General features: G+C 37.8%; 1 protein-coding gene across 1 annotated transcript in view; it reads left to right on the forward strand.

Moving 5' to 3' along the window:
* impg1 (interphotoreceptor matrix proteoglycan 1) overlaps positions 1–26,792 on the forward strand; it is a 105,870-nt gene that overhangs the window by 21,404 nt on the left and 57,674 nt on the right. The window contains exons 3-8 of the mRNA XM_031902889.1: positions 1,436–1,602; positions 3,590–3,618; positions 6,897–6,967; positions 19,637–19,713; positions 22,306–22,455; positions 24,656–24,714. Coding sequence (XP_031758749.1) covers positions 1,436–1,602; positions 3,590–3,618; positions 6,897–6,967; positions 19,637–19,713; positions 22,306–22,455; positions 24,656–24,714 — 553 coding nt within the window. The remainder of the gene's footprint in view (positions 1–1,435; positions 1,603–3,589; positions 3,619–6,896; positions 6,968–19,636; positions 19,714–22,305; positions 22,456–24,655; positions 24,715–26,792) is intronic.

A 26,792-nucleotide genomic window follows, 5' to 3' on the forward strand; every position in this document is an offset into this window, starting at 1 on the left:
GTTAAAATGGATTGTAAAATTCTATTGTTTCTACCTGCATATCTGATGATTGAGCTATTAAGGTTAGTGGAGTGGACGAATGATCTTTCCTGCAATTGTTATTGTAATGTGTATGGCGGCCTCATATCTTATATAGGCTTTTAGGTGGCTTTTGGCTGGCCCTACACATAACTTAACTATTTCTATTCTAAAACAAATGGTTTGCTTTACCCCTTTACAGATTTCAAGATTCTTGCATGTATTTTTCATAGTCAGTGTACAAAGAGATTTCAGGCACACTTTGGTCAATGAATTCTATCCAGCATATTGTAAAAAATGAATATGATAAACAGCATGAGGGAACTTTGTTTTTTGTAAAATGATTTGGCTAATAGAACCAATAGTGGTTGTGTTATTATCTTAGTCTGTATTATTTAGAGTTGTCAGAAGATCTTTGTCTAGTGGCACCTTGCTTTCCAATGCTACCAGATATGGGTTAATGTACAGGTTTTACAGAGATGGGTTACACATGAATATTTAAGAAGACTGGGTGATGCTGACATGAAAAAAAAATATTCATGTACAATAAAAGTTGCCTATAGGTCATGTTGAATTTTTTTTTTACTGATAGGGCTGCTTTTGTAAGTAATTGTTACTTGAAGTTACTAAACCTTACTGTTTTGCCAACCGGACTGTCCCTTCTCAACCTGTCAGTTATAGCTTCTAATGCTAACAAATATGGCAGCCCCCCCTATACAGGAACACAGGCTATCAGATAGGTAATGTGAAAGCATCAGGCAGTAGATTTACAGCAAAATTATAAAGCTTATGCAAAGACAATGTTAGGATAGATGTAAAAAAAATGCAATTTCTTGTGTCTTTAAAGGAGGACTATACCCCTAGAATGAATAAACAGCTGATTGATATTAATAAATATATCCGTAATAAATATTGCCCTAGTACATCTTTTCCCTTGGGCCACCACTTTGTGAAGGCTGTGCACTCCCTCAGAGATCACCTGTCAGGAAATAATGCAGATCTAAGTATAACAGGAAGAAGTGTGAGAGTAAAAGACAGAACTCATTAATTGGCTGATGTGACATAACATGTATGTGTGCTCTTGGCTTGTTAGTGTGAATCATGTGTGTTTCTGTGAATCATATGTTTCCAGGGGGCAACCCCTAAAATGTCAATTTTCTATTAAGGATTACCCAACAGTACATACCAATAAAAAAGTAAATTAAAAATGGTTTATTTAGATGAAGCAGGGTTTTTCATATAAGCTTTTTTATGCAATATATTTTTATAGAATAGAGATATTGTTTGGGGTATTAGCTCTTTAGCTCTGCCAATGTTTGGATGTATAGTATAATCTTTATCAGTCAAATCTGTGTATATCAGTATTATTTTGCAGTGAAAAAAGGTTTACCCTGATATATTTTCATTTCATTTACAGTTTGTCAGGAGGCAGTGTGGGAAGCCTATCGGATCTTTTTAGATCGGATTCCTCAGACAGCTGAGTACCAGAGATGGGTAGATGCTTGCCAGCAAGAATCCTTTTGTATTTTTGAAATTGGGAAAAACTTCAGCAGTTCCCAAGAGCATTCAGAAATAATACAGCAGGTGAGGTCTCAACTTTTTTCCACGAGCATAAGGTGAATAAAGTCACTAAATATGATAAGACTATCCTCCATATGTAATAAAAGGCACAAAGCTTGCCCAAACACGGTAACCTATAGCAACCAATAAAATGTTTGTTTTGAAATGAGTGCCCAGTAAATGCTATGCCTTTTTATTACATAACTTCATACGTGTGTTATTTGTTTAAAAAGATATGCCCATTATTATTAGAACAGGTCCCCCACGCATTCCAGATAATAGATCTTATACTTAAACCATGATTGCTTTCACAGCATCTCAGCATGCCTTACATATCTCATTGTAAGGAAAACAGGGACCCATATGAAGGTTTTTTCTTTGAAATTCCCAGGTAATATTTTATATTGTATGCAGTAGATACACACATTTAAAAAATTCAGCCAGTCATACTATATGGAGAAGGAAAGGAAAGGTAAAAATTACTGGGTGTGCCAAATGTTAGGCACCCCCAGTGACTTTAATCGCTTACCTTTAACCCCAGGACAGTGCCCCTGTTAGGAGAAAACCACACCAGCCCAGGGTACCTGCAGTGAGTGTTTCCTCTCCCTTCTTTCTTCTGAAACCTGAGGCCGCTGCACACACAGTAGAGTGAAAAAGCCAACTTTTTTGTTAAAGTTCAGCTTTTCATTCTACTGCGCAAGCGCATGAAGATAGAAGAAAGAGGAGGAGACACTCGCTTGCAGCTACCCATAGCTGGTGCTGTTTTCTTCTCACAGGAGCACTGGCTCTGGGTAAAAGGTAAGAGATTAAAGTCACTGGGGGGGTGACTAAAATGTTGGCACCCCCCAGTGATTTAGCCTTTCCTTCTCCTTTAACTTCAAACTGGTCTAAATCACAAGGCAGGAGTGGTGCCTGGAATTTCCACTGAGTTTTAAAAGGGGATTAGTGCCCCAGTGGAGAGAGAGAGGTTAGGATTAGTCCCATAATTGACCAGATGGTCACAGGAATGGTGCTGTCAGTTTTGATTAGTTTGTCAATAAATGTTGTACAGTTTGAACAAGATGTTATGTTCTTTTAGCATTCAGCAATGTTTATTCATTTATTCGCTGACCTCCTTCTGCTCATATATTTCTTAAAATCTGATGTCCTTGTACCGTTTTGCTTACCCACTGAAAGCAGCATTTTGTGAGATTATAGCTGGCCAAAAAGGAAAATTAAGTCATTCCTCATGTGAAACAACTAATCACTCACTAGAAAGCTTAATACCTTTTAAAACTGACTATAAAAATATTATTTGGATGTTATTGGCACTCAGATTTAGTAGAAGGAGGGTGCAGGCAGGGCTGGAAGGCTGCTCTTCGGATGACTGCATACACAGACATTCATACAACACACAACCCACAAATGGATTGATATTGTATCAGTTGTAAAATGGTCTAATTGCCAAAAATATGAGCCTGAACGTGTATGCAGCATTTTGTAACTGGAATATAAATTTTTAAAAAAATGCTTCTGCTGACACTTTAAAACTTCTAATTTAAACTGTTCATGCAGGCTTCACATAAATATCTCTTTTTGCTATAAGCAGATACATGGCTATAATTGCACTTTTTCGTTTATGGAGTTTATATATTACACTGAAAAAAATTGAAATCTAAAGAAACGGCACTATGCCTCCATACACTGGCAAAATGCTGATCTGTTTATAGCTTATAATAACATTAATAATGCATTTATTTGTCATACTACATAACTCAGGGACAAAATGATAACACTGTGAAAAATATTTAGGCAGTAGCCTATAATCAGTAAATTAATGTTAATATCTTTGCATATTTTGAATAAATCACTTTGTTTATTCCAAAGTGCTTCCCAATAAAGTCTTGTTTCAGCAGGTTAATGTAACAAAGCACCTGCCTTGTTTTCTGTAATTATTCCTTGTTACTTTGGATGCTGATGCTGAAATGTCTGGTGTATTTTATCATAGCAATAATTTGTCTTCTTTTTCCAGAGAGTGAAATATAAGACATTTACAGAAAGGTAGGCAATGCAACTTTATAAACCAAAATATAAATCTTGATATGATTGTTTTTTATATAACAAAGGATAAATACAGGTATAGGACCCATTATCCAGAATGCTCAGGACCAAGGGTATTCCGGATAAGGGGTCTTTCCGTAATTTGGATCTCAATACCTTAAGTCTACTAAAAAATCAATAAAACATTAATTAAACCCAATAGAATTGTTTTGCATCCAATAAGGATTAATTATATCTTAGTTGGAATCAATTACAAGGTTCTGTTTTATTTCTACATAGAAAAAGGAAATCGGTTTTAAAATTCTGAATTATTTTATTAAAATGGAGTCTATGGTTTCCGGATAAGGGGTCCGATACCTGTATAGGAATTTGGATAATTCCATTATTTGTGGGGTTTTTTGTATTTTTAAAAGTTGTCAATTTGGATATATATTGTCAAGTCAGAGTGTTTGTACCCTATTTGTGTTTTAAGCAAATAAGTAATTTATTTAAATGTTGAGTTTTGGGTTCTCATAATCCAATTTTGGCTTTGGAACTCCAAAGCCTATATTCATGAATTTCTGCCATCTACAGATACCATATTGTTATAAAACTACAGTATACTATATCCCACTCTCTTGCCATTATTTCTCTGCTTTACTTAATGTCATTTTTACCATTCCCAGGCCCCCTTTTCATTTCAACCTACTATTTCACTCCAGCAACAAACTCTCCTCTCTCTTATATTTTTTGATGTTCCAGCTGTTTCTCCTTTTACTCTCCCATATCACCCAGTTATGTCCCTTTACAGGAATAGAAAAACATGCATTAAATAGGAATTCATAATTACTGTAATTTACTGCTTTATATTTTCATAGATTCTCCTTATCTGAATGTAACTAGAGATCATTTACAACGTAGAAGGCATGGTAAAAAGTATAAATAAGGATAGCTATCTGCCATGTTTTTGCCCTTTTCACACTAGTTCAATAGCCCCTGGTCTCTTTCAAAGGATAGAGACCTGTGACCACACCATGAATACAGTGCTGCCTGTGTTCTGCAGTGCTGTATTCATAAGGGGTGGTAGTCCACCCCCCCTGCCCCCAAGACTTCCTTTAACTTGAGCATAATTCAGACTGGCACATTAGGGGATGGTGCACTTCTTAGGGTTGATTCACTAAAGTGCGTTAATTATTATCGCATGCTTTTTTGCGTTAAAATCGACGCGTCAATTAGCGCGCAATTCACAAACACTTGATTCACAAACACTTTGTGAACGCTAAATATCACATTAGTCTATGCGAAAATTAACACCTACTTGAGGCAGGCGGTAATTATAGAAAAGTACAGTTAATGAGCTTTTGGCAACACAATAAGGACTTTGCAGTGGGATTTATTCAAGTCTCTGTTGGCCCTAGAGTGATGTAGCCCCCAGTTTGCAGGGAAATGGTTATTTTCAGTACAGTAATTTTCCGCAAGTATTGGCATGTATGGCTAACATGGCGTGCGTTTATTCGCACAACTATTTATATGCACTATTTATATGCTACCATTTATATGCGGCGACTATTTATACGCGGGCGTTTATTAGCGCATGTACCATCCAATACCGCATGAAAATAACGCATGCAGTATTGCGTGTAAATTAACGCAAGTATGCTTATAGTGAATCCTGTGTTAAGTCGCGAAAATTTAGACGCGATTACATGTTTACAGCACGCTATAAATAGCGCACGTTTTAACACACTTTAGTGAATCAACCCTCTTTTGTCTAAGGTTTTTTTATATGACTTTTACTGCCTCAGAATATTATCTCATGCAATTTACATAATGCATTGCTGCCTGCCAAAAGGTTTGCATCAGGCTTAGTAAACAATATGAGATAAATCCTTTAGATATTTGTTTTTAAACAGGTGAAAAGTAAATTCCCTTGCATGTGGCGTGGTTACTTAAAGATGTAGTTCACCTTAAAATTAATTTTTAGTTTGATGTAGATAATGTATATATCAAACATGTATATATATGTATATATAGCGAACCCAGGGTGGCACCCTGCTTCAGCTCTTACCTCGGGTGCAAGGTAAATGATTTAAATATCCAAAAAAGACCAGCAACACCGAGTTATATTCCAAAAAGATCAATCGTGTATTAAAAATGCATGAACAGCCAATGTTACGTGTTGGTCCCCATTGGGACCTTTATCAAGGCAAGAAAGGTCCCAATGGGCACCGTAACGTACAAGATTGATCTTTTTGGAATATAACTCGGTGTTGCTGGTCTTTTTTTGGATATATATATATATATATATATATATTGTTCAGCTTTTTATAAAGCAGTAGATTTCAGTTTTGGAATTTCAGCAGCCATTTGCAGCCATCTGCCATCTAGCAGGCAGGGAGTCTGAAAGAGAAACTGAAAGATGAATAGTAGATGGCCTGAAAAGGAATATAATGAATATAAATTAACAATAACAATAAAATTGTAACCTCACAGAGCAAATGAGAGAGGCAGAAGAGAGAAACAAATAATTTAAAAACTATAATAAATGAAGACTAATTGAAAAGTTGCTAAGAACAACACTTTCTATAACATATTGGACCTCCCCTGTAAGGTCCCTGTTTCATAATACACAATAAATGTTGTGCTGTCCTACATTTCTTCGGTGAGCTTGGATATACTAAGAGATGTACAAACACTAGTCTGACAGCAGCATTGATGATTTATAGAGCACTTAATTCCTAACACTTGTTGAGAAGTGCCCGTTAGATGCATATGTTTGAAAGCAATAGGAAACAATAATCTTGTCTATATTCTATCATGCTTTCTACTAGTTTTTTTCCCATTAAAATGTATACAAGATGTCAAGAAATTTGCTTTAAGCATAAATAGAGATACAGTGCATGATCTAATTCATAGTTTACTTGACTGATTTTCAACAAGTTCCTTTCTTGGATTTCTACCATTATACACTCTTGTAAGCCGCCAAGTAAGTGTCTGATGAGAATTTATCTGAGTACGTGACAACCATAAAGCCAGTGACACGGCTCAGATATTTCTGCCTGACTATGTACTGCCTATCTTAACAATGAACTATTTGCTAAGCTCGTCAGTATCAGGGATCTTTTGGTATTAGTGTTAGAGTTCTTTCTGAATTCAGAGCGTGCAGTTCAATAAATCTGGCCTATGTTATCCTCTAAGTCAGTGCAGCTTCTCTTATGCATAGAGTGTGCTTTTTTTTTTTAGTTCTTTTGTAATATCTTCAGTAACTACAGAGACTGAAATGACATATTATTCTTTAGGAAAGATGAAATGATTACAGAAACCACTTTGTCTCCTGCTGTTATTGAGGATTCATCTTTTTCTACAAATGGTAAGTAATCAGAAACCTATAAGAAGAAATCAGATTGTGGAATTCTTTTTTAGATTCCATTACTGCTTTTATTCAAGCTTTAAGTTTGGAAATCATTGACTGTAAAGGTGTGAGCTGTACCTTGTGTTACAGTGACTGCCCATCGCACCCGATCAGTAACTATATATGTTTAGTGAGTTGCAAAGTATTTACACATTGACCCTTAAGGTTCTTAATTTACTGGACAACAAATCCTACACTGAAAGTTTGTAATCCTTTATATAAGCACAAAAACTCAAACTTCCTTTTTTAAATGTCATATTGCTTTATGTTGTCATAAAACACCACTTCTGTTTTAATGTGACCTTTCATTTGGAATCATTGAAGCACTGAAGCATGAACCTTCACCCAGTCTTCACAATTTTAGCAATCTGAAATAGGTTCTAACTGTATTTTACACTATCCATTGTTCCTTTTCTTATAACAAGAAACTGAGCCCCTGCTGATGGAACTCATGCCACATGATGCTTTCACCAGTATAGGTCAGATGCTTGACAAAAGGTGATTGGGTCAGAAACATTAGCAACTCAAAATTAAATAAGTATTAAGTAGAAGATCTTTGCTGCAAGTGTACTCCCTCCAGTGGAATACATTCTTGCTTAATTGAGGCAAGGTGGTGCCTTGTGGGGCTTTGTAGTACAATAAAAGAACATGAAACTATATGGCTATTTTGGCTAATGTCTGTTGTGCACCAGAAAGGAAACATGTTTTCACTTTACACTTGGATTTGTGTTTAAGCAAAATATATGTTGCAAATAAAAGGTAGATAAAAGGTTCAGCATAAGGACTGGGTGATATGAAAAGGTTCAGCCGAAAAGTGCCCTATTTTGGATGAATGACCATTATTAGTGTAGGTGACCCATAGGGTTAACATGTCCCTATGGCTTTAAACCGTACAACTTCCTTAGTCTGTGCTGTTACTGGGCAAAGACCCATGTATCAGTTTATAGTTTTGCCTATGTGTTTTATTGGTTAACAGGGGTACCACTCTGATATAGTGCTTAGCAGGGGGATGGGCCTGCCTCTTTGGCTGCATCTGCTGACCCAGGTAGAAGTCCACTGAGCCTGGGATCAACAGGGCCCCAGTAAAGTGAGTACCCTTGAGGCTGCATCTAACGCTAGTGAAGTCGGGGAACAGGGACCCCGTGAATGAGGAATAGTAAGTGCACTTTCTAGGAAAGTGAGATAGTAAGATTAGGTAGAAAAAGTAGTTTCGGCTCGCACCAGGAGAAATTAGCTGGAAGTATTCTTCCATACAGGCATTGTTGCCTTAGAGCAGGACCACAGTTGAGACGCAGGTATCAGGTCAGTTTCTATCCCTGATCCATAGTTGGCTGTGAGGGATCCTTGGCTGCTAAGGGACACCCTGAGGATACAGATACTTGGCCAGGCTACTCTCCACAGGGAGGACTCGCTGGTTGGTAGTCCTTACCTTCCCCACCCTCAGCTGAGGTGGGCTATACAGGGGACACCATATTTTTCTACCTTCTGTGCAACTGCCTGATATCTCCTCTGTGTAAGTATTGCTATAACCCTGTGAATCATAGCCTTAGACAATAAACAAGTTATGATCTGGTTTACCACAAAGAACCTTCTGGTGCCCATTTGTTATGCTGCACTGCACACAGTTACAGTGGGTCGTAGTTGCACTACACCATAGCTCCGTTTGGTCACTTCCACTTAGCGAAGGCCCATCCTGAAGGATTGAGTCGCATGTGCCCCATGCTCTAAACCTACACTAGCCGTGCTGTTGGCTTGGTTACAGCCAAGAAGGAGTTACATTAGGAAAATCTATGTTCATCAGGTTTAGTGCACACACAGGATTACAGTAGGCACAGATCTAGGTCTAGGTGTCATACACCTATTTCGAAGTAAAAATCCTATTTTTTGGACTGCAGCTATAAAGACACGTGAACAAGCTATTTACTGTATATTGGTCTTGCCTTTATAAAATAACCTTGTGCTTTTCATTAATTGCAATCAGTCAGGGACGGACTGGGCCACCGGGACACCTGGAAAAATCCCGGTGGGCCCTGGTCCTAGTGGGCCCCAGCGGCCCAGACCCGACCCTTGCCGGCGCTCCCCCTGCCCGGCTGTTCCTCCCCTGACACATTAAGTTTATGCTCGCTCGGGGAGGACGTCGGGTGGGGGCCCCTGCAGGGGGGGGGGATTAGCGGACGGCCGGGGCACCTGCAGGGCCCCTGGGGCGGGAGCCTTGGTGGGCCCTGCAACCCTCAGTCCAACCCTGCAACCAGTTTAAAATACCTGCAGCAGTTTGCAGTCATATGATGTTCCATGTGTCTTTCTCCCAAAAATAAGCAACAATGCCTTTATAAAAACTCCCCTATGATGTTACCCTTCTAAAACATCTATTAAAATGATAAATTAGTGCACCCTAGTGATGGAAATATTATTTACTATACTGTACTTATACTGATCTGTTTTAGGCTTTTTTCATAGACTACATCATTAAAAAAAAAGAGAAAGACAGAGAGAACATTTTCCCCATAATCATTTCTAATGACTGCCATTTTCTTACTTTCTTTCCACACAGCTGTTCACGCTGTCTGATTTCTTTGCACATGCTCCATTCTGCTTCTCCAAATATGCTGGATTTTATGCAAGAAAATCAATAAGCAGCAACTTATTCATGTAGTGGTTAAAAAATAACTAACAATGATCATTCAGAAATATGCAGTAGTATATTGATATTCTAAAAGACCTAAGTGGCCTAAAATAGGAAGTAATGTAATAAATTCTGATTCAAAGAGTATATATTATGTAATACATTTTTTTTCATTATGAATATCTCATCTTAGTGTAATCTGTACTCTTTAATGCTAGTTAAGGTTTAAATCAAATCTTTATTCCAGTCATTAGGAATACACACATTAAAGGAATACTGTCATGGGAAAACATGTTTTTTTCCAAAAGGCATCAATGAATAGAGCTTCTCCAGCAGAATTCTGCATGTTTTTCAAAAGCACAGCTTTTTTAATATTTAATTTTGGGATTTTACATGGGGATAGCCATGATCTTCATTTCCCAGGGTACTACAGCCATGTGACCTGTGCCCTGATAAACTTCAGTCACACTTTACTGCTAAGCTGCAAGTTGGAGTGATTTCACCCCCCTTCCTTCCCCCCCCCCCCCCTAGCAGCCAGCAACCCCATCTGGAATTATAATATTATAATATTCCAGATATCTGTTTTGCAACATATTTATATTTTTTTACTAATTATTACATTTTCATATTTGTCTTGTACCTGACAAATTAATGCTTGCATTACATCATTTTATTCATCAAGACAATGTCTCCCGAAAGGCTACTGTATCTGTTTTCTTTAACACTGAACCTTTACTTTAACCACTTGTTCACCTTAAATCAGTATGAAATTACTGTGACACTGTGCTTGTGCTGAACTTGTTTGTAGCAAAAATACAAACGTGAGGATTTGTGGTGCATGATATAGCCTGGAGTTTGACTGGTGGTGAAAGGGTTTTCCCTCTCAGCCAGGTAAATAAGAAAAGGGGTGGCTCTTCTCTGTAATGTAAAGGGGAGATACTTCTCCTTGTGTTGCCAGAGTTGTGTGTTTGTGTGTAGCTGATGTTATACTGGGCTGATTCTCTGCCTGCAGAAAAACAGTGGCTGAGAATCAGCCAAGAATCAAAATCCCTACATTGGCATCAGCCCTCTTCCTTGCCTGCACCGGTACCATTGTGCACCCAGATATTGGGTCCCTGCACCCTGGCCAATGCAATGGTGTAGGCAAAGAAGGATAATACCAGCAAAGGGGCTGATTCTTGGCCTGCATTTTTCCACATCAGCCTAAGAGTGAATCCCATGGCTTAAGGTGCCCATACACCTTAAGTTCCACTCGCTTGGCGCTGTCGCCAACCGAGCGGATCTTCTCCTGATATCCCCCAAATAAGAGAATCCAGGCTAATTCGATCTTTTGGCTTGGGGCCAAATGATCGAATTATTATGTCGGGTATAGGTAAAGTCGGTCCGGGGACCACATCAACGAGCGGATGCGGTCCCTGATCCGACTAGATTTTTTAACCTGCCCGATCGAGATCTGGGCAATTTCAGGCCAGATATCGGTCGGGCAAGCCCGTCGGTAGTGCCTATACACGGGCCGATTAGCTGCCGAATCGGTCTAAGGGACCAACTTCGGCTCCACTTCTGTATAGTTGCGCATGCCACTGCTCTTTATTCTGCAAGTGTGTTCAGCAGTTGCACTAACTGTGACAAATCATCTGCAATTGCATCAGGCGCAACCTCCCCTTGCAAGCACAATGACACTGGAATTCTGGGAAAAACATTGTACTATGGGAAAAATGCTAATTGCTAAATTACTAATTTGCTCTAAAATGCTCTAAATTGTACTTTGCTCACTGCACTTGCGGAGGTAAATTACCCCTCTTAAGTGTTCACTGTGAGCTGTGAATAACAGAGACAGGTAGCTGCTTGTTGTTTTCTGTTGCCTAGACCTTTTAGGGGGCACTTGTGAGGGAAGGTACCCTAACCCATATAAGGTAGTTCACAAACAAAGAAGAAGTTAATTTCTGTATTGTGGCCAATGAAGCCTGTCAAAAATGTCTGACAAAGACCTGTAAACAGACTGTATTGCTGTATTGCTATGTAATAAAGAGAAGTAAAAGTCCTGTTATATGACAATATTGGTGTCCCTGTCTATTCTCTGCTCAGAAATCCTGCTTGCCTTTCATTACTAAAGCTAATTTTCCCATACTACTAATAAAAATGCTTTTATGAATTGAAAGGTTTCTATCATATTTTTCTTCCTTGCAAGTTCCCTAAGTCTATTCTGCTACGGCTTTTTATTTAAACTATGAACCACTGTAATTCAACTTGTCTGGACTTTTTTAGTTAATGAATTTCTTTCCTTAGAAAGCTTTCTATTAAAGGCAATTCAATTAGAAGTACCAGTTGATTAGATAAAGCCTAATGGGGAATTAGCAATGCAGTTAAATAAGAAAGGCCACTTGATTAGACAGACTCTAATATGGTAGAGATGGGATGCCAATTCAATCAAATGGAGAAGTTCACTCTCATAGTAAACAGCCTGATACTTTGTCAGCAATTTTTTTGCACAAAGACCAAGTTAAATTCAGCTTCTTGAGTGTGTGCGGCCAGGGAGGAGATAGTTCCCATGTTGGTAAGGGATGGCATAGCCTGTAATGTGAAGGCATTACCTCTGGAACTCTAGCCCTGAATCCCTCCGTAGGGAACACTCACCCACTCTCTTTAAGAAAAAGCTCAGCTGTTACCTTCTGGAGCACTAAGACATTATCTTGCCTAGTCCTGCGCTTAAGGGCAAATGCCCATACCTGGTGCCTCCTACCTTCCGCTTTGTGCCTGTATGTTACCCAACCACTTAGATTGTAAGTTCTACGGGGCAGGGACCTCCTTCCTACTGTGTCTCATACCACATGACACTTATATATATATATATATATATTTATATATATTTATTGTATTTATTTATTATATCACTTGTCCTCCCTGTGTGTAATTTTGTATTCTGTAAGATTGTACAGCGCTGCGTATCCTTGTGGCGCTTTATAAATAAAGTTATACATACATACATACATACAAGGATCCCTGTCAGAGTGCATGTGGGCAGCACAATGGGTAGTTGATATTAGCTACTCTTGGCTGGGCATGCAAATACTGGCAGCTGATCTTTCTCCTGTTTAATATTTTCTGTACAAAGCATTGCTTGTATATATATTAAATCTGAGTTGATGCACATGTCTCTGTTTTTATAAATGTATAAGTACCCAACTCACAACTTATGGAGGGATTGGTAATCAAAAAATTAAAGACACCCAGTAACACAAAGTAAATGCCAGGTTGGCAAGATAGCCCAGCAAAGAAATGGTTGGTGGAAATCACAGTGCCCTGATTCCCACTTTTCACAGCTGACACATGATGCCATGATTCATGAAACTGTGGTAAATTTCGCGAATGGGTGAAAAATTTGTGACACAACTTTTTCCTCACTGACTTTTTTCGCCCATTTCACAAAATAATGTGCCAATGGCGAAATGCAGAACTTCGCTGCAAATCCATGCCTGCCAAAAAATTTTGCTCATCACTAGTGGTGTGTAGACATACTGGTTTTGCAATTGTATGGCTGTGTATCTGCTCATCCTTATCAGACTGGGGGCAGGGGTGTAGGAAACATTTATTGGTGGAGTGCACAGCAAGAGACTGGGGACAGAGCAGGTAGGAGGTTTCTGATGGGGCAACGCACCGCGGGATGCAGGAGGTCTGACTTGATGGTGGAAGGAGCAGAGAGTGGGATGGCACTGGAGACGCAGAATTCAGACGGTTTGGGAGGGACAATTAGTAATAGACCATTAAGGGCCAACAGTCACAGAATTATCAAAATATGTGTTGATGGAAAACTTGAAAAAAAGCTAAGAGAAAGTTTTACCATATGTATTAATAATACCCTTGTAGTTTTAACCAGAATATCTGTACATAGTTTGGGCAAGTTCAGCAAGGATCACTAGGTTAAGTGCAACCTTCCCTACCAGAAACATATATAGTAGCCAATAGACACCTATTAGAGAAGACAGCAGGGTTACTGGCTCTTGAAGGAATCTGGTAAACACCTTGCTGATGCGTCAACATGTCTTGCCCATTCCTTTTACTTTCTGATTTGGCAAGGGCCATTTTTCTCTTTTCACAGAGAAATGTTTTAACCTTTTGTAAGGAACAGTTTAAACCGTTTTTAAGGAACTTTTTTAAACAATGACAAAAACAATATTATTATTACCAGCTATTGGAAAAATGTTACTTTTAATCACTGTGTGTAGAAGGGTTGTGGTCACAACACTACTGGAAAGGAAGAATCTATAGCAATCAAGGGGCATGCCACTTTTTTTCTCATAGATGGCTGGGACAGCAGTGAAGGATGGGTTTGCTATAGTTTTTTTTTTCTAGGGACCTGAAAAAAGAAAGAAAAAGACAAAATAAATTATTCTCCAAATAAACACAGATTTGTAAATGAGAGTTAACTCTATCATGCTTTCTGCTAGCCACCAGCTACTTAGATAATTTAGAGGAAAATGTTATCCTGGTTGTAAATGGGACCTATGTTGCATGAATTTTGCCTTGAATTCACTAACACATGTGAGGCATGTACTACTCGCATGGAGCAATCTGATACTACATATTTTAATTTGAAATATAAGTAGCTTGTTTTATATAAAGAATTCTTCATTGACAGCAGTAGCAATAGAATCTGGAGTTTATAAGCAGCCAGATGCTCCTGATAGAAAATAAACATAGCCATAGTTATAAGTATTGTATACTTGTATTTCCCTTTTAGGTATGTAAGTCTAAAAATAAACAGTCAGTTTGTACCATCTGCCTTTACTAACAATGAAGCTGAAATTTTCAGACAGTAACTGGTTAATATGTTTCTTAACTGAGTTATTCTGAGTCACTTGGCAGAGTTGCTTCTCCTTAGTGGTAGGAGATAAAAGAAAATTAAAGTATTTCCCTAAAGTCTTTCAGGCTAGATTTGATTACCTAAAGTACAGATGGCTGTTTATTATAATGTACTTTTTAACTATATTACATAAATTCCATTGATGTCATTGCAGTTCTGTTTTTATTTTACTGCAATCAAAAGACAAAACATTTTTATGGATTTTACTTTACACCCTCATAGTGCTGTATTTGCCACACTACGCACCGGACCTAAGTGCACCTCCAGTGTGCGTAAGTTATGTCACGTGCACAGCTGCGTGTGACATATCTTCTGGTTATGTGTGACATCATTTCTGCCGCCATGTTACAATGCGCACTATGCCTCTTACCCCCACAATTCTACAATTCTACCACCAAATTTAGAACTAAAATCTCAGGCAAGGGCCACCCTTCTAAAGCTGCTGCACAGGCGCCGGGGTGTCTCTATATAAATACGGCCCTGCTTCTTTGGCATTAATGTGGCCATACCAAAACCAACCTTGGGGGTTATTGGACTGATGAACTTTTCCTACAATAAACTTATGCACTATGCAAGATGGATGTGTCTCTTCTATATTTAATCTCTATAACAGGCTTATCTTTTAAAAAGTTTAGGCTCATGGCACACAAGGAAATGGTAGGCAAGGTGCCACATCTGTTTTTCCGCTTGTGATTTACATTATTACTTGTGGGAAATCATTTGGAGGAGATTAGTCACCCACGATACTGAAGATTTATTGTGTACCATGAGCCTTATATGTAAAATGAAGATAAGGATTATGGATTTACTTCCTGATAATATCTGGGGCCTCCTGTAACTGGCTTTGCCAAATGCTGCCTGCTAACAGTAAACAGCTTATACCTATTGCATCTTAAGTAATGGTCTACGAAAGTCATATTAGCACTGCCATCTTCTGTGTGGCACCTATAAATAAAGACAGTTGTTTTTGTTTTGTGCTAATATTAAATGATTTAAATAGATATAAACAAGTCTGGTGTGCCCACTTTATGACATTGCTATTAAACTACTGTGTTGCTTGATATTTTTCTTGCTAGTTACATGACGCCTAAATATACTGTAATTTGTTGTTTCTCCTGCTTGGCATATTGTTTGAATATCAGAGGAGAACCATAGGAGGTGACATTGCTAAAGGGCAACACAGTGCACAGTGTAATCACAAGATTACTATGGCTTTTGAAACTTACAATAAAGATATCATAAAATAAATATTATATAATAAAACATGTATAAAAATTAATAAAACCGAAAGCTGACAAGCAGTATATTCTATTAGGTACATCAAATATAATGTGAAAAAGAATGTTTTCTCTCTATTCCACGCAGCATGTCCATTATGCTATATTGTCTGTCTGACTGAACTAAAAACAAAATCATGCAAATGACTGAGGTTGAATCAAATTGTTCATAAGAAGGTCATTTGGTTTGGACAAAAGCAGTCTAAAATTTTATAAAGCTCAGCATAGATTCCTGAGAGCATGTCAACCATGAAAGCGTTCAAATATTTAAATAAGAGCACAAGAAATAGCACTATATTATACACTTACAATGTACACATACAGTGCTGTCCTTTAAAATGTCTTCCATGGCTCAGGAGAACATTCCAACCTCTGTCATTTTTTTTGCAGTTGCGTCAAAAAATGTTATGGTGTCAGAAAAGTTTTGCGTGTCAAAAAAGTTGTGTTTCACAAATTTTTTACCGTTACGGGAATTTTTCAGAAGTTTCTGTAATTTTTCGGCTAAGCGAAATGAGACAGATTCGCTTATCACTAGTTACAGGTTTTCTTCTCATGGAAACTGTAAGGGAAGACCAGCTTCCATAGGCTTTCTACACCAACTTTGCACACTGCACAGGTCTTCTTTTGCTCAATTTTTTGGGCACCATTAGATATTACTTCAAGGCATTAAACAATACATTTACTACACAGTATTGAGAATATTTACTTTATTTTGTTATGGTGCACAGGCATGTAATAAGTTATAGTCAGTGGCAATGCTCACTAACAGGTATCTAGTACCCCATAATATAAGACCCTCCCAGTGGTATGATGCCCCTCTTTTTCCCTAATCCTGTCTACTTCCCTACACCTGCAGGTGACACCCAGGGTAGTAACCCTTCTGCTATCTTTGTTGGAGCTACTGGCTGCTTTGCTTACTGTCCACAGCCTGAATCCCACTCCTAAAATGAGCTATTAAAGGATCTAAAACCTAGCTAGTTTTATCTTCTTCTACTATGTTTTGTCAGCACTAGCCAACTCCTTGCAACAGGACCAGCGGGTTACTGGGATAATCTCTTAAGGGCTCTGGCACACGGGGAGATTAGTCGCCCGCGACAAATCTCCCTGTTCGCGGGCGACTAATCTCCCCGAATTGCCATCCCACCGGCAACAATGTAAGTCACCGGTGGGATGGCACACGCTGCGCAGGCGATTTCGGCAAATCGCCGAAGTTGCCTCGCGAGGCATTTTCGTCGATTTGCCGAAATCACGCCGCCACGTGTGCCATCCCACCGCGGGCGACTAATCTCCCTGTGTGCCAGAGCCCTAAAGGGACTCTACATAATTAAAGATTAGCAAAAGCTTTAACTTCCTACAATATTATAATTTATTTATATGCAGAACATGTTGCACATCCCTTCCTGTTCCATTTGAGACAGTGTCCTGGTCAAAATCAAGCTCAACACCCCTTTGATACAAGGTAACAGTGCTAACGGTTTCAGTTAGTGTCTCTTAAAGTGCTGTAAGACAGACAATACTGGAAAACATTATTCCCAAACATAAACCTAGGTAATGAAAGTATGCAGTGTTCTAGAAAATATCTGTTCAAAAATGGATCCATTTGAAAGAAGTGTTAGGTGCAAATATTCCTTCATGTATAAAGATGTTATTACAAGTGCCCTTGATCTCTATAAAATAATGTATCATATGCATTGTTTGAGAAACTGCTATGTGCTGTGTGTGCCTAATGTCCCCCAGGTCTGGTTATTTTCTCAACCAAGGCACTTCAGAAAGTAAGCTGCAGAGTTTGAAGTGCAGGCAGGGATGTTTAAAAATTAAACGGAGTATCTTCTAAACCTTGACAGATGCATCGTGTTATGCTATTTAGTAATAGAACTGCAATTATTATAAATGGAACAAGAAAAACGAACAGTTTATGCAGTAAAATTGTTTGTTATTGTGTACTCTTTCTGCAGTCTGCTATTATGAAGTGTCAGACAGATTTTTGCTCTTTTATATAAGAATAATAGCATAGCTGTTTGGTGGACATGAATGGCATTTTATAGTTTCCAACAATACTCTGCAAATTGTTTGCTTTCCTTTGTGTCTATTTTCAAAAGGTTAATATTTTTTCATAATTTCTGTTTTCAGATCTTACAAAACATTTAGAAGAGCATATTGTAATCCCATTACTACCTGCAAATGTCTGACCCTTTTGAGTCTTCCTAATTCCAACATAAAGCTGTTTATAATGTTTTTATATTTTGTTACTGAATTCTTTCATTTTTATTTAAATTCTTTCCACTGATCTGTGTTTTTCTTTGAGTCTGTCCGTGAGCTTAGTTCAAAGTTCAGTTGTAAGTGTGACATTTCATTTAAAGGTGGATTTCACCCAAAATAATGTTTACTATAGTGGAGATGATCCAATGATAAACAATAAGTCATTTTGCAGCTGCTCTGTAATAATGATTTATCCCTTCACTGATGCCTGTCTCTAACCTGGCATTTGGATTACTATGGATACTGCCCCAGACAAACATAGATCAGTCTATTGTGGTTGTTTTTAATCACTAACTATCCTCTCAAGGATTTTCTTGCAGACTTTTCTTGGTGATTACTGTAAAAACAGTAAAATAGTCTTACTTGGAAACTGTGTTGATTAGGTATTTCTGAGAAGCCTGAGCGTGCTCTTTGTATGGAATACTATTATCGGATACATGACAAGGGGACTCCTCAATTTCCCTTCGCCTTCAGCCATCCCTCTGAACCCCATTGTTACATACATTAATAAAACACCAGGAGACGGAAATGGGTAAAAAGAGGCCACAGCATTTATTTACATTTTATCAAATAAATAGGACCTTGCCAGCCTCACCCCAAGGCAATATTCAAAGCCAGAATTCCATAAGAGATCGCTACTATGCTCTGCTGTTCCTTACTGAAGACTTGAGATCAGCACTATGTCATTATATCCACCACTGAGTATTAGGCTGCCTCTACCTACAGAGAGGATGGCCCCAAACTCTGCTACCAGCAGGAGCTGCATCTCCCACCATGAGAGAAGTTCAGCAGCCCTGCTGCCGGTCCTGAATCTGCAGTGCCTCGATGATAGGAAATCCAAGCAGGCTGTCACCTAGCACAAGCAGTAGTAGCGTCTGTATAAATCAACCCACCGTGCAGTCAAAGGAGAGAAGCTCCTTTCTCCCTCTTCTAAAATTTCCTGTGCAGTACTCTGGCAAGGTCCTACTGCTGCTGTGACAGAAACAACTTAAAATACATTAACATATATCCACTGTTTTGATCCAGAGGAAGGCAAAAAACCCAGCCTGAAGCCTGTGCCAATTATGCCTCAAGAGGGAAAAAATTCCTTCCTGACCCCACCTGGCGATCGGAAAATTCCCTGGATCAAGGATTTCACTTTTATTTAACATAAATAATACCATGCAGACTCTCACATTCATACTGTATAGTGTTACCAAAACCACAATATAACAGTGCATATAGGAAAACATTCACATTCTGTTATTAACAGATAATATGAGAGCATAAAAAAGAAAATATCCTGGCATTTTACAAAATATGCAAAAAAGAGGGGAGGGTGGGTGGGATGTTTCTACCTGTTCAGAAGATAGGAAGTGAACTCCTTCTTTTGTGACATCATATCCCTATCCTTCTCCACCCCCAGCCCAGCTTTTTCCCTCCTTAACATACTGCTTCTCACCCAATCACAGCTGCATCTGATTTTTCAATCTTTAAACATAAACCAGTGTAATCTGGCTGCTGGTCATTCGGATCCCTTGTCATGCAGCCCCTGCGTTTATAGCTTCAGGGCTTCCTGGTTTTGCATAATGAGCAAGAGTTTAAATAATTATTATTCTTTCTTGTAGATCTGTCCATGTCGCTTGAAACCTTGAATGATACACTTTTAAATGAAATCATCAGTGACACAAAGGAACCTCTAAAGGTGAGGAAATCCTGAAGCATGTGTTTAGGTTAATCAATATTGCCGTTAGGATTCTTATGGTTATTGTCAGCATTTTTGCTCCAAGAATATCCATTTGTTTCATAGTTATACAAGCTCACCAAATGGCTGTACAATAACACATGCCTATCCAGAATTCCAAAGTAATTGTATCCACTGCAACCAATGACAAAATTTTGCACTCACCAACATTAGGTGAAAACATTTGTTGGAGATTTTGGCACAGTTTACATAAGCATACTATATAATAGAACCCTGGAAACTAAGGTATAATCCATCTGTCTCTTATGGCATGCAAGGGTAATGGCACTGAAAATCTTTCTTAGCCAAGTGTTCCCTTGTAGAAACAGTGGACGCTTCATTACCTATCTCTGGGCCCATTTTACCACATACTACAGGACCAGAAGCTTAATTACGATTTCTGTTACCCTCCCTTAGTAGTTTGTGCCTGAGTAGTAGTGCATAATTAATATGCGACTATTCCAAAGCATAAGCACAAGCCTACTTCTTTCCAAATATTATTCTTTGCAAGGAAATCATTAAGTTCTCAATAAAAGATGTTCATCCTTTATCCAGGGATATACTCCACAACTCATATAGCCTGATATCTATCACTTACAGTATATTTCTATATTGAGTCTTATAAACTGCTGTTTTATAAGGTTTAAGTCATTTGGCCAGATAAGTAATCACAATAAATTACAAATATGATTATATGATTTATGAATAGTATACCATATTTGTCATATAGTATACCATAATATCATAGCCATACCAAAAATGCAAGTAATTCCATGTGGTACATTAACTCATGGGACAATTACACCTGTGTTCACCTATTGCAATGGACATGCAAGTGAGTCAAATAAGTGGTTTGTTATTTTATGACAGTCAACCTCTGTAAGGCTACATATCAGTCCTCTTGTGGTTTTGATCTCACAGGTATGTGAAGAACAATTGATGGCATTTGTCCTCAATGTGGGCCCTACAGGCTGACACAAACCTTCACTGTTGTCTCCACAGATACAAGAGAGCTACTATTTGAACTTCTTAAGATAGATTTTACATTATAAGATATCTTTAACATTATATCATAGTTTCATGGGATCTTTTACATCACAGCAGACAATCTGATTTGATCTACAAATGATAGCAATAGATGATGAGAAGAATAAGGCAAATTACCCTACACAATATCTTATCTACAATGAAAGATAGATGGAAAGAGGGGCATTGATAACACCATACAATGTTTGAACATCTAAAACATAAAAATCATACCATGGACAACAACTTTCAGTAATTTATACCAAGTAACTAAATTATATAATAATTATAAATGGGGTAAGCTTCCTAGCCACAATTTCCTAGACATAATATTTGATGCTTAAGATACATTTTGAACAGAATGTGATTTGGATTAAATGAAATCAAGATCAATTCTATGTTGAGCAATGCTTATGTTTTTCTATCCAAAAGACCCACTTACCTTAAGCTGAACAAGTCAACATTAAAAAGTGTGGAGAATTGTAAGCTGTGCATCCCATCTCCCTTAATTAAATTGCTTTCCTCTGTAAATAAGCAGCTTTTTCTATATACACTTGATTTAAAGGAGTCTGTTCATGATAAGAAACTATTTTGCATGTTTTAAGAATACAGATTAAAAGCACAGTAACCTTAATGTTTTTCTTAGCCTAACCCTTTTCCTACTAAAAACATAGAATTGACATCCCTGCCATGGGGTGTTACAGAGTTCCAGTTCTACCTTTATTTGTAATAATGGAAAACCTACTATCCTGGAGTAACACCAGTGGCTGGAAGGGAAAATAAATGGTGCCTGGTAACAAAATGAAGGGGTTATGTTGGCCTTAATTGGCATCCTTCACTTCTAGCCACACCACTAGTTTAAAATGAAGTTCTGTTCAGCTGTAAAATAACATATTGCTAAAAATGGCCATAGATATTACATACTGACTAAAATGTAATTGGGAGAGCGCCTTATTTGATCTTTGGCAACAGGTTTGGAAGATCATGGGACTATGTAAGTAAAGTAAGTTACACCTTTATAAAAGCAAGGGAAAGTCTGATACAGGAATATAATTATATCAGTAGAGATCTTGGTGAATGAACAAAAAAGAGCAAAAGAGACCACATTTGTATCACTGTGCTTTTTTATGAAGTTATCAACATGAAAAAATGGCAGTACAAAATCTAGTGATCCCAATAATAAACAAACGGGGAGTAAAACAGCACATCATAATATATACCACCGCAGCTAAGGACAAAAAGCATGCAGGAAAGTAGATTTACAGGCCAAATGAGAGTCAACCTGACATTTCAGCAATGGAGATTTTCACTCACAGTGACAGGAATATAATAATAGACTTTTTATACAGCATATTGTTTGTATAGAAAAAAAATAAAAGGCAAACATATTTATAAATGCTATGTTAAAATCAAATTGTCCTCAACATGGAAATATAAATCTAAAACGATCAATGCATGCATTTATTGTTCCTCTCATAGTGGATAGTTCTGAATTGTTATAAAGAAAACTTTTTTCTTATTCTACAGGAGCTTGAGGTAACAAACCTTGTTCCTGAACAGCCAGTGCAGCAGATTGTGGAATTCACTGTTACCCTCACTAACCAGGAATTTACAGATGAACAAAGAGATCCCAGTTCACTACAATACCAAGAATTAACCAAAAGTTTTCAACTACAGGTCAGTTTTTTTCATATTTTCACAATGTAGTAGCCAACAGTATAGCCAAGTACACCGACAATTGCTCTTAGATGTATCTACCACTGTATCCCCTGGATGCTACAGTATCTGTGACCAGCAGCATTTTCTTGTAAAGTACCCATCAACTGGAATTTCACTGAGCTGTAGTTCCTAAGCACATGTGAGGTAAAAGGGGATGGATTGCACTTGATGATAGAACACTTGAGAAAGGCCAAGCTGCTAGACCAAATCCAAAGCGGAAGAAGGATGATAAATGTATCCTTCTTGTTTACATAACCTTTTGTAAAATCCTCTTTGCTTTGACTTGAGTCATGAAGTACTGTAACTGGGAAGGGGGAGATGGGTAAATGTATTGCTATGACTGAGCATGTACTTGGACTGGTAACAGTTTCTTCATACAGAATAATCATATAAATCAGATGGTCCTTTTTAGTCAGATAAGAAATATAAATATTTAACTTCTGGTTAAAGGACTAAAGTCAAATCATTTTGCTTGTTATGTGATTACTTGAGATTACTTGCAGATTTTGAACTTATATAACCAGGAATTTATTAATTTATATATCTCTCCAACACTTTCTATGTAGTGAGCCATAAAGCTATCATATTACATGTTTGAGGGCTGGGTTATTATATGATAAGGGGACTCCTCAATTGCCCTTCACTTTCAACCATTTCTCTGAACCCCATTGTTACAAACCTTAATGAAACACCAGGAGTCAGAAATGGGTAAAAAGAGGCCACAGCATTTATTCACATTTTATCAAATAAATAGGACCTTGCCAGCCTCACCCCAAGGCAATGTTCAAATCCAGAATTCCATAAGAGATTGCTACTATGCTCTGCTGTTCCTTACTGAAGACTTGAGATCAGCACTATGTTATTATATCCACCACTGAGTATTAGGCTGCCTTTACCTACAGATAGGATGGCCCCAAACTCTGCTACCACCATGAGAGAAGTTCAGCAGCTCTGCTGCCGGTCCTGAATCTGCAGTGTCTCGATGATAGGGAATCCAAGCAGGCTGTCACCTAGCACAAGCAGTAGTAGCGTCTGTATAAATCAACCCACCCTTCAGTCAAAGGAGAGAAGCTCCTTTCTCCCTCTTCTAAAATTTCCTGTGCAGTACTCTGGCAAGGTCCTACTGCTGCTGTGAGAGATATTTAAATACATTACCATATAGCCACTGTTTTGATCCAGAGGAAGGCAAAAAACCCAGCCTGAAGCCTGTTCCAGTTATGCCTCAAGAAGGAAAAAATTCCCCCCATGGCGATTGGAAAATTCCCTGGATCAAGGATTTGACTTTCATGTAATATAAATTATACCATGCAGACTCTCACATTTATACTGTATAACATTACCAAAACCACAATATAACAGTGCATACAGGAAAACATCCACATTCTGTTGTTAATTTACATTATGTTATTAATAGATAATATGAGAGCATAAAGAAGAGAATATCCTGGCATTTTTTTTGAAATATGCAAAAAAGAGTGGAGGGTGGGTGGGATGTTTCTACCTGTTCAGAAGATAGAAAGTGAACTGCTTCTCTTGTGACATTACATCCTTATCCTTCTCCACCCCCAGCCCAGCTTTCCCCCTCCTTAACTTATTGCTTCTCACCCAATCACAGCTGCATCTGATTCTGCCAATCTTTAAACATAAACAGTGTAATCTGGCTGCTGGTCATTCAGATCCCTTGTCATGCAGCCCCTGCGTTTATAGCTTCAGGGCTTCCTTTATTATTATAATAAAAATCATACAGAGCATTCAATGAAGTAAATAGACAGTTGGACACCCCTGATCTAATTAACTGAACCAAACGATTCAGTGGTAAATAAAGTCTCTAATGTAAACAAGACATAAGACCTTTGCTTATAGTGCATGTGAGGTGGCTGAAATGAAGAAAGGTGGGGATATGTAAGATGATGCCTTAAACCAAAAAGTATTGTGCATGCCTGACATATATTAGGGAATATGGATTTTTGACATTATATTCTATATATCTAACATGCTATCAGAGAAGCATATAAGTTAAAGCAGCTAAAGCATTGCTTTTAGCAGTAGCAGAGCATTATCAGTTCCTGAAATGTGTATAATTCTGTGCTTTATTTTTCTGCTCTGATTAAATGTTATAAGAATTATTTTTAAAATACTAATATCTGTTTTTGTTTAGATGGAAAAGGTGTTTGAAAAACTCCCAGGCTTCAAAGAAATATGGGTCGTAGGATTCCGGTAAGGTTAAAATGAATTAAATTGAACTAGTATTATGTGCCCAAAGTTGTGTCATACATTGCTGGATAAAGGTGATAGGGCATTGGAATCAATGTGTTAAATATAAGAACCATGACCTTGTCCATCACATCTTTGCATTTGCAGTAGAGCTTGTCAGTCATATGTACGTTACACCAATGCAATGATTTCTGAAAAGCTCAGTACTCATTCACCTTTAGTAAATACAGAAGGTGAAAAGACAGATGACAATTGCCAAGGGATTAAGGTAATCAATAATGTGGAGCTGACGTATCCTAGCTTTCCCAGCTGTTGGATGGGTGGTATTAATATTGCTTTGTGATAAGTTGATAAAATTGTATTTGAAATGCAGTGGAAAAAAAATGACATTTTGCTCTCTCTGACATTTATACACATACTGAATGCATGGATCCCTGGTAATTATATAAATGTATTTGCCTGTATTTTCTTCTACTTGAATTAGTTGTAATGCTCTAACTCTGTCTTTGAATTTCCTACAATAGAAAAAAATGACTTTTTTTACATGGCTTCAAAAAATCCATATGTTTTATATTGCAATCACTGTGGAATTGTAATATGGGCCTATTATATATGCCTCAATAACAGGATCATCTATAACCTATTTTCTCTAGGCTGTGTTCCAAGCCATAGTGAAAATACCCTGCCATAGACAACACTGGGAATTGCCTTTGCTTAAACAAACATAGAGACAATTATCAGTAAATGATCAGCATTGTCTTTTTCTTTAGCTGTAACAAGTAGCTCTGTGTGTCTTCACCCTTGTGATACACAATTAGGCATGTAAAAGATGCAGCAGGATAATACCTGAAAAAGTAATGTCTGAAGAAAAAAATGTTTAGAAATTAGATAATTATAGAGGTGTCAAATGACTCCTCTATTTGGAGATATTGGCAACAGCAGATATCAACTGACCTGGGCATAGGTCTGATCTAAAATCAATAAGTGGACAGTGCACCATGTAGAGGCCTTGCTTGCTGGAAAGCCCTCTGATATTGCATGGTTTTATTGCTGTTAATAAAGCATTGATATGGTTAACTGTTTAAATAAATATATTCAGATACTATTATTTGCTACAGATCTCCCCCCTGGCACTTAGTTAATTAGCAAAAAGTATAAAAAAAAAAAACAACAAGAATCCTGAACCGCAAGATAGCACCCCTGAAACAAATGGCTCAAGATTTCTCTCTGTCCTTGGTTTTGTTTTCCTGTAGCTTTTGAGACTATCCACAGAACTGATGGGCAGAATACTGTTAGCAAATCCTTACAGAACACAAATTAAATTGCTGGGTTTCTTTCTTGTAGGTATTTCACCCTTATCAATGGAGACACAGTTCCATTATTTTGTTATCGAGATTCTAGAACATACATTTCTAATTGTTGGACTAATGTGAATGAATATTTTGATTCATATATTTCTATAGGATCCATGCTTTTATTAAAAATACAGAATTATTATGTGCAAAATAACAAGCAGTGTTTAATGGTTTAAAACAGCTTAATTGTTGAGAAATTTTAATGATCTCTCCAAATCTGACCTCCACATAATTAAAACAGAAAAATTTATGTTCTTATCTTCCCGTAGGAAAGTCCCTGTCCTTTTCCAAGGGACCATAAATTAGCACATTAAAGTGATCTGCTGCTATTCCAGTAATGGTTTTCTAATGAATGTGCTGTTTCAGTATGACCGAAAGGTTTGCCCGCACATAACAATGCATTACACTCTAACATAGGGTTGTTGCTTCTACAGATTATGGTGTGCTAATATTTTAACCATGTTATACTCAGACTCAGGCCATAGGCCATCTCTTAAGGTGGCCATACACGGGCAGATTTTAGCTGCCGATTTGAGTCCTTTAGACTGCTTTGCCAGCTTATCTGCTTGTGTATGGGTACCCCCGTTAGGCCTACCCAAACGACATCTGGCCTAAAGTTGGCCAGATCTCAATCTGGCAGGTTTGATTTTCTGTTGCATATGGGATTGCATTGTCTTGTTGATGCAGTCCTTGGTTCATTTTAATTAATTAGCCAGATATCGCCAA

Source organism: Xenopus tropicalis, chromosome 5 (assembly GCF_000004195.4).
Source record: "Xenopus tropicalis strain Nigerian chromosome 5, UCB_Xtro_10.0, whole genome shotgun sequence".
Taxonomy (NCBI): domain Eukaryota; kingdom Metazoa; phylum Chordata; class Amphibia; order Anura; family Pipidae; genus Xenopus; species Xenopus tropicalis.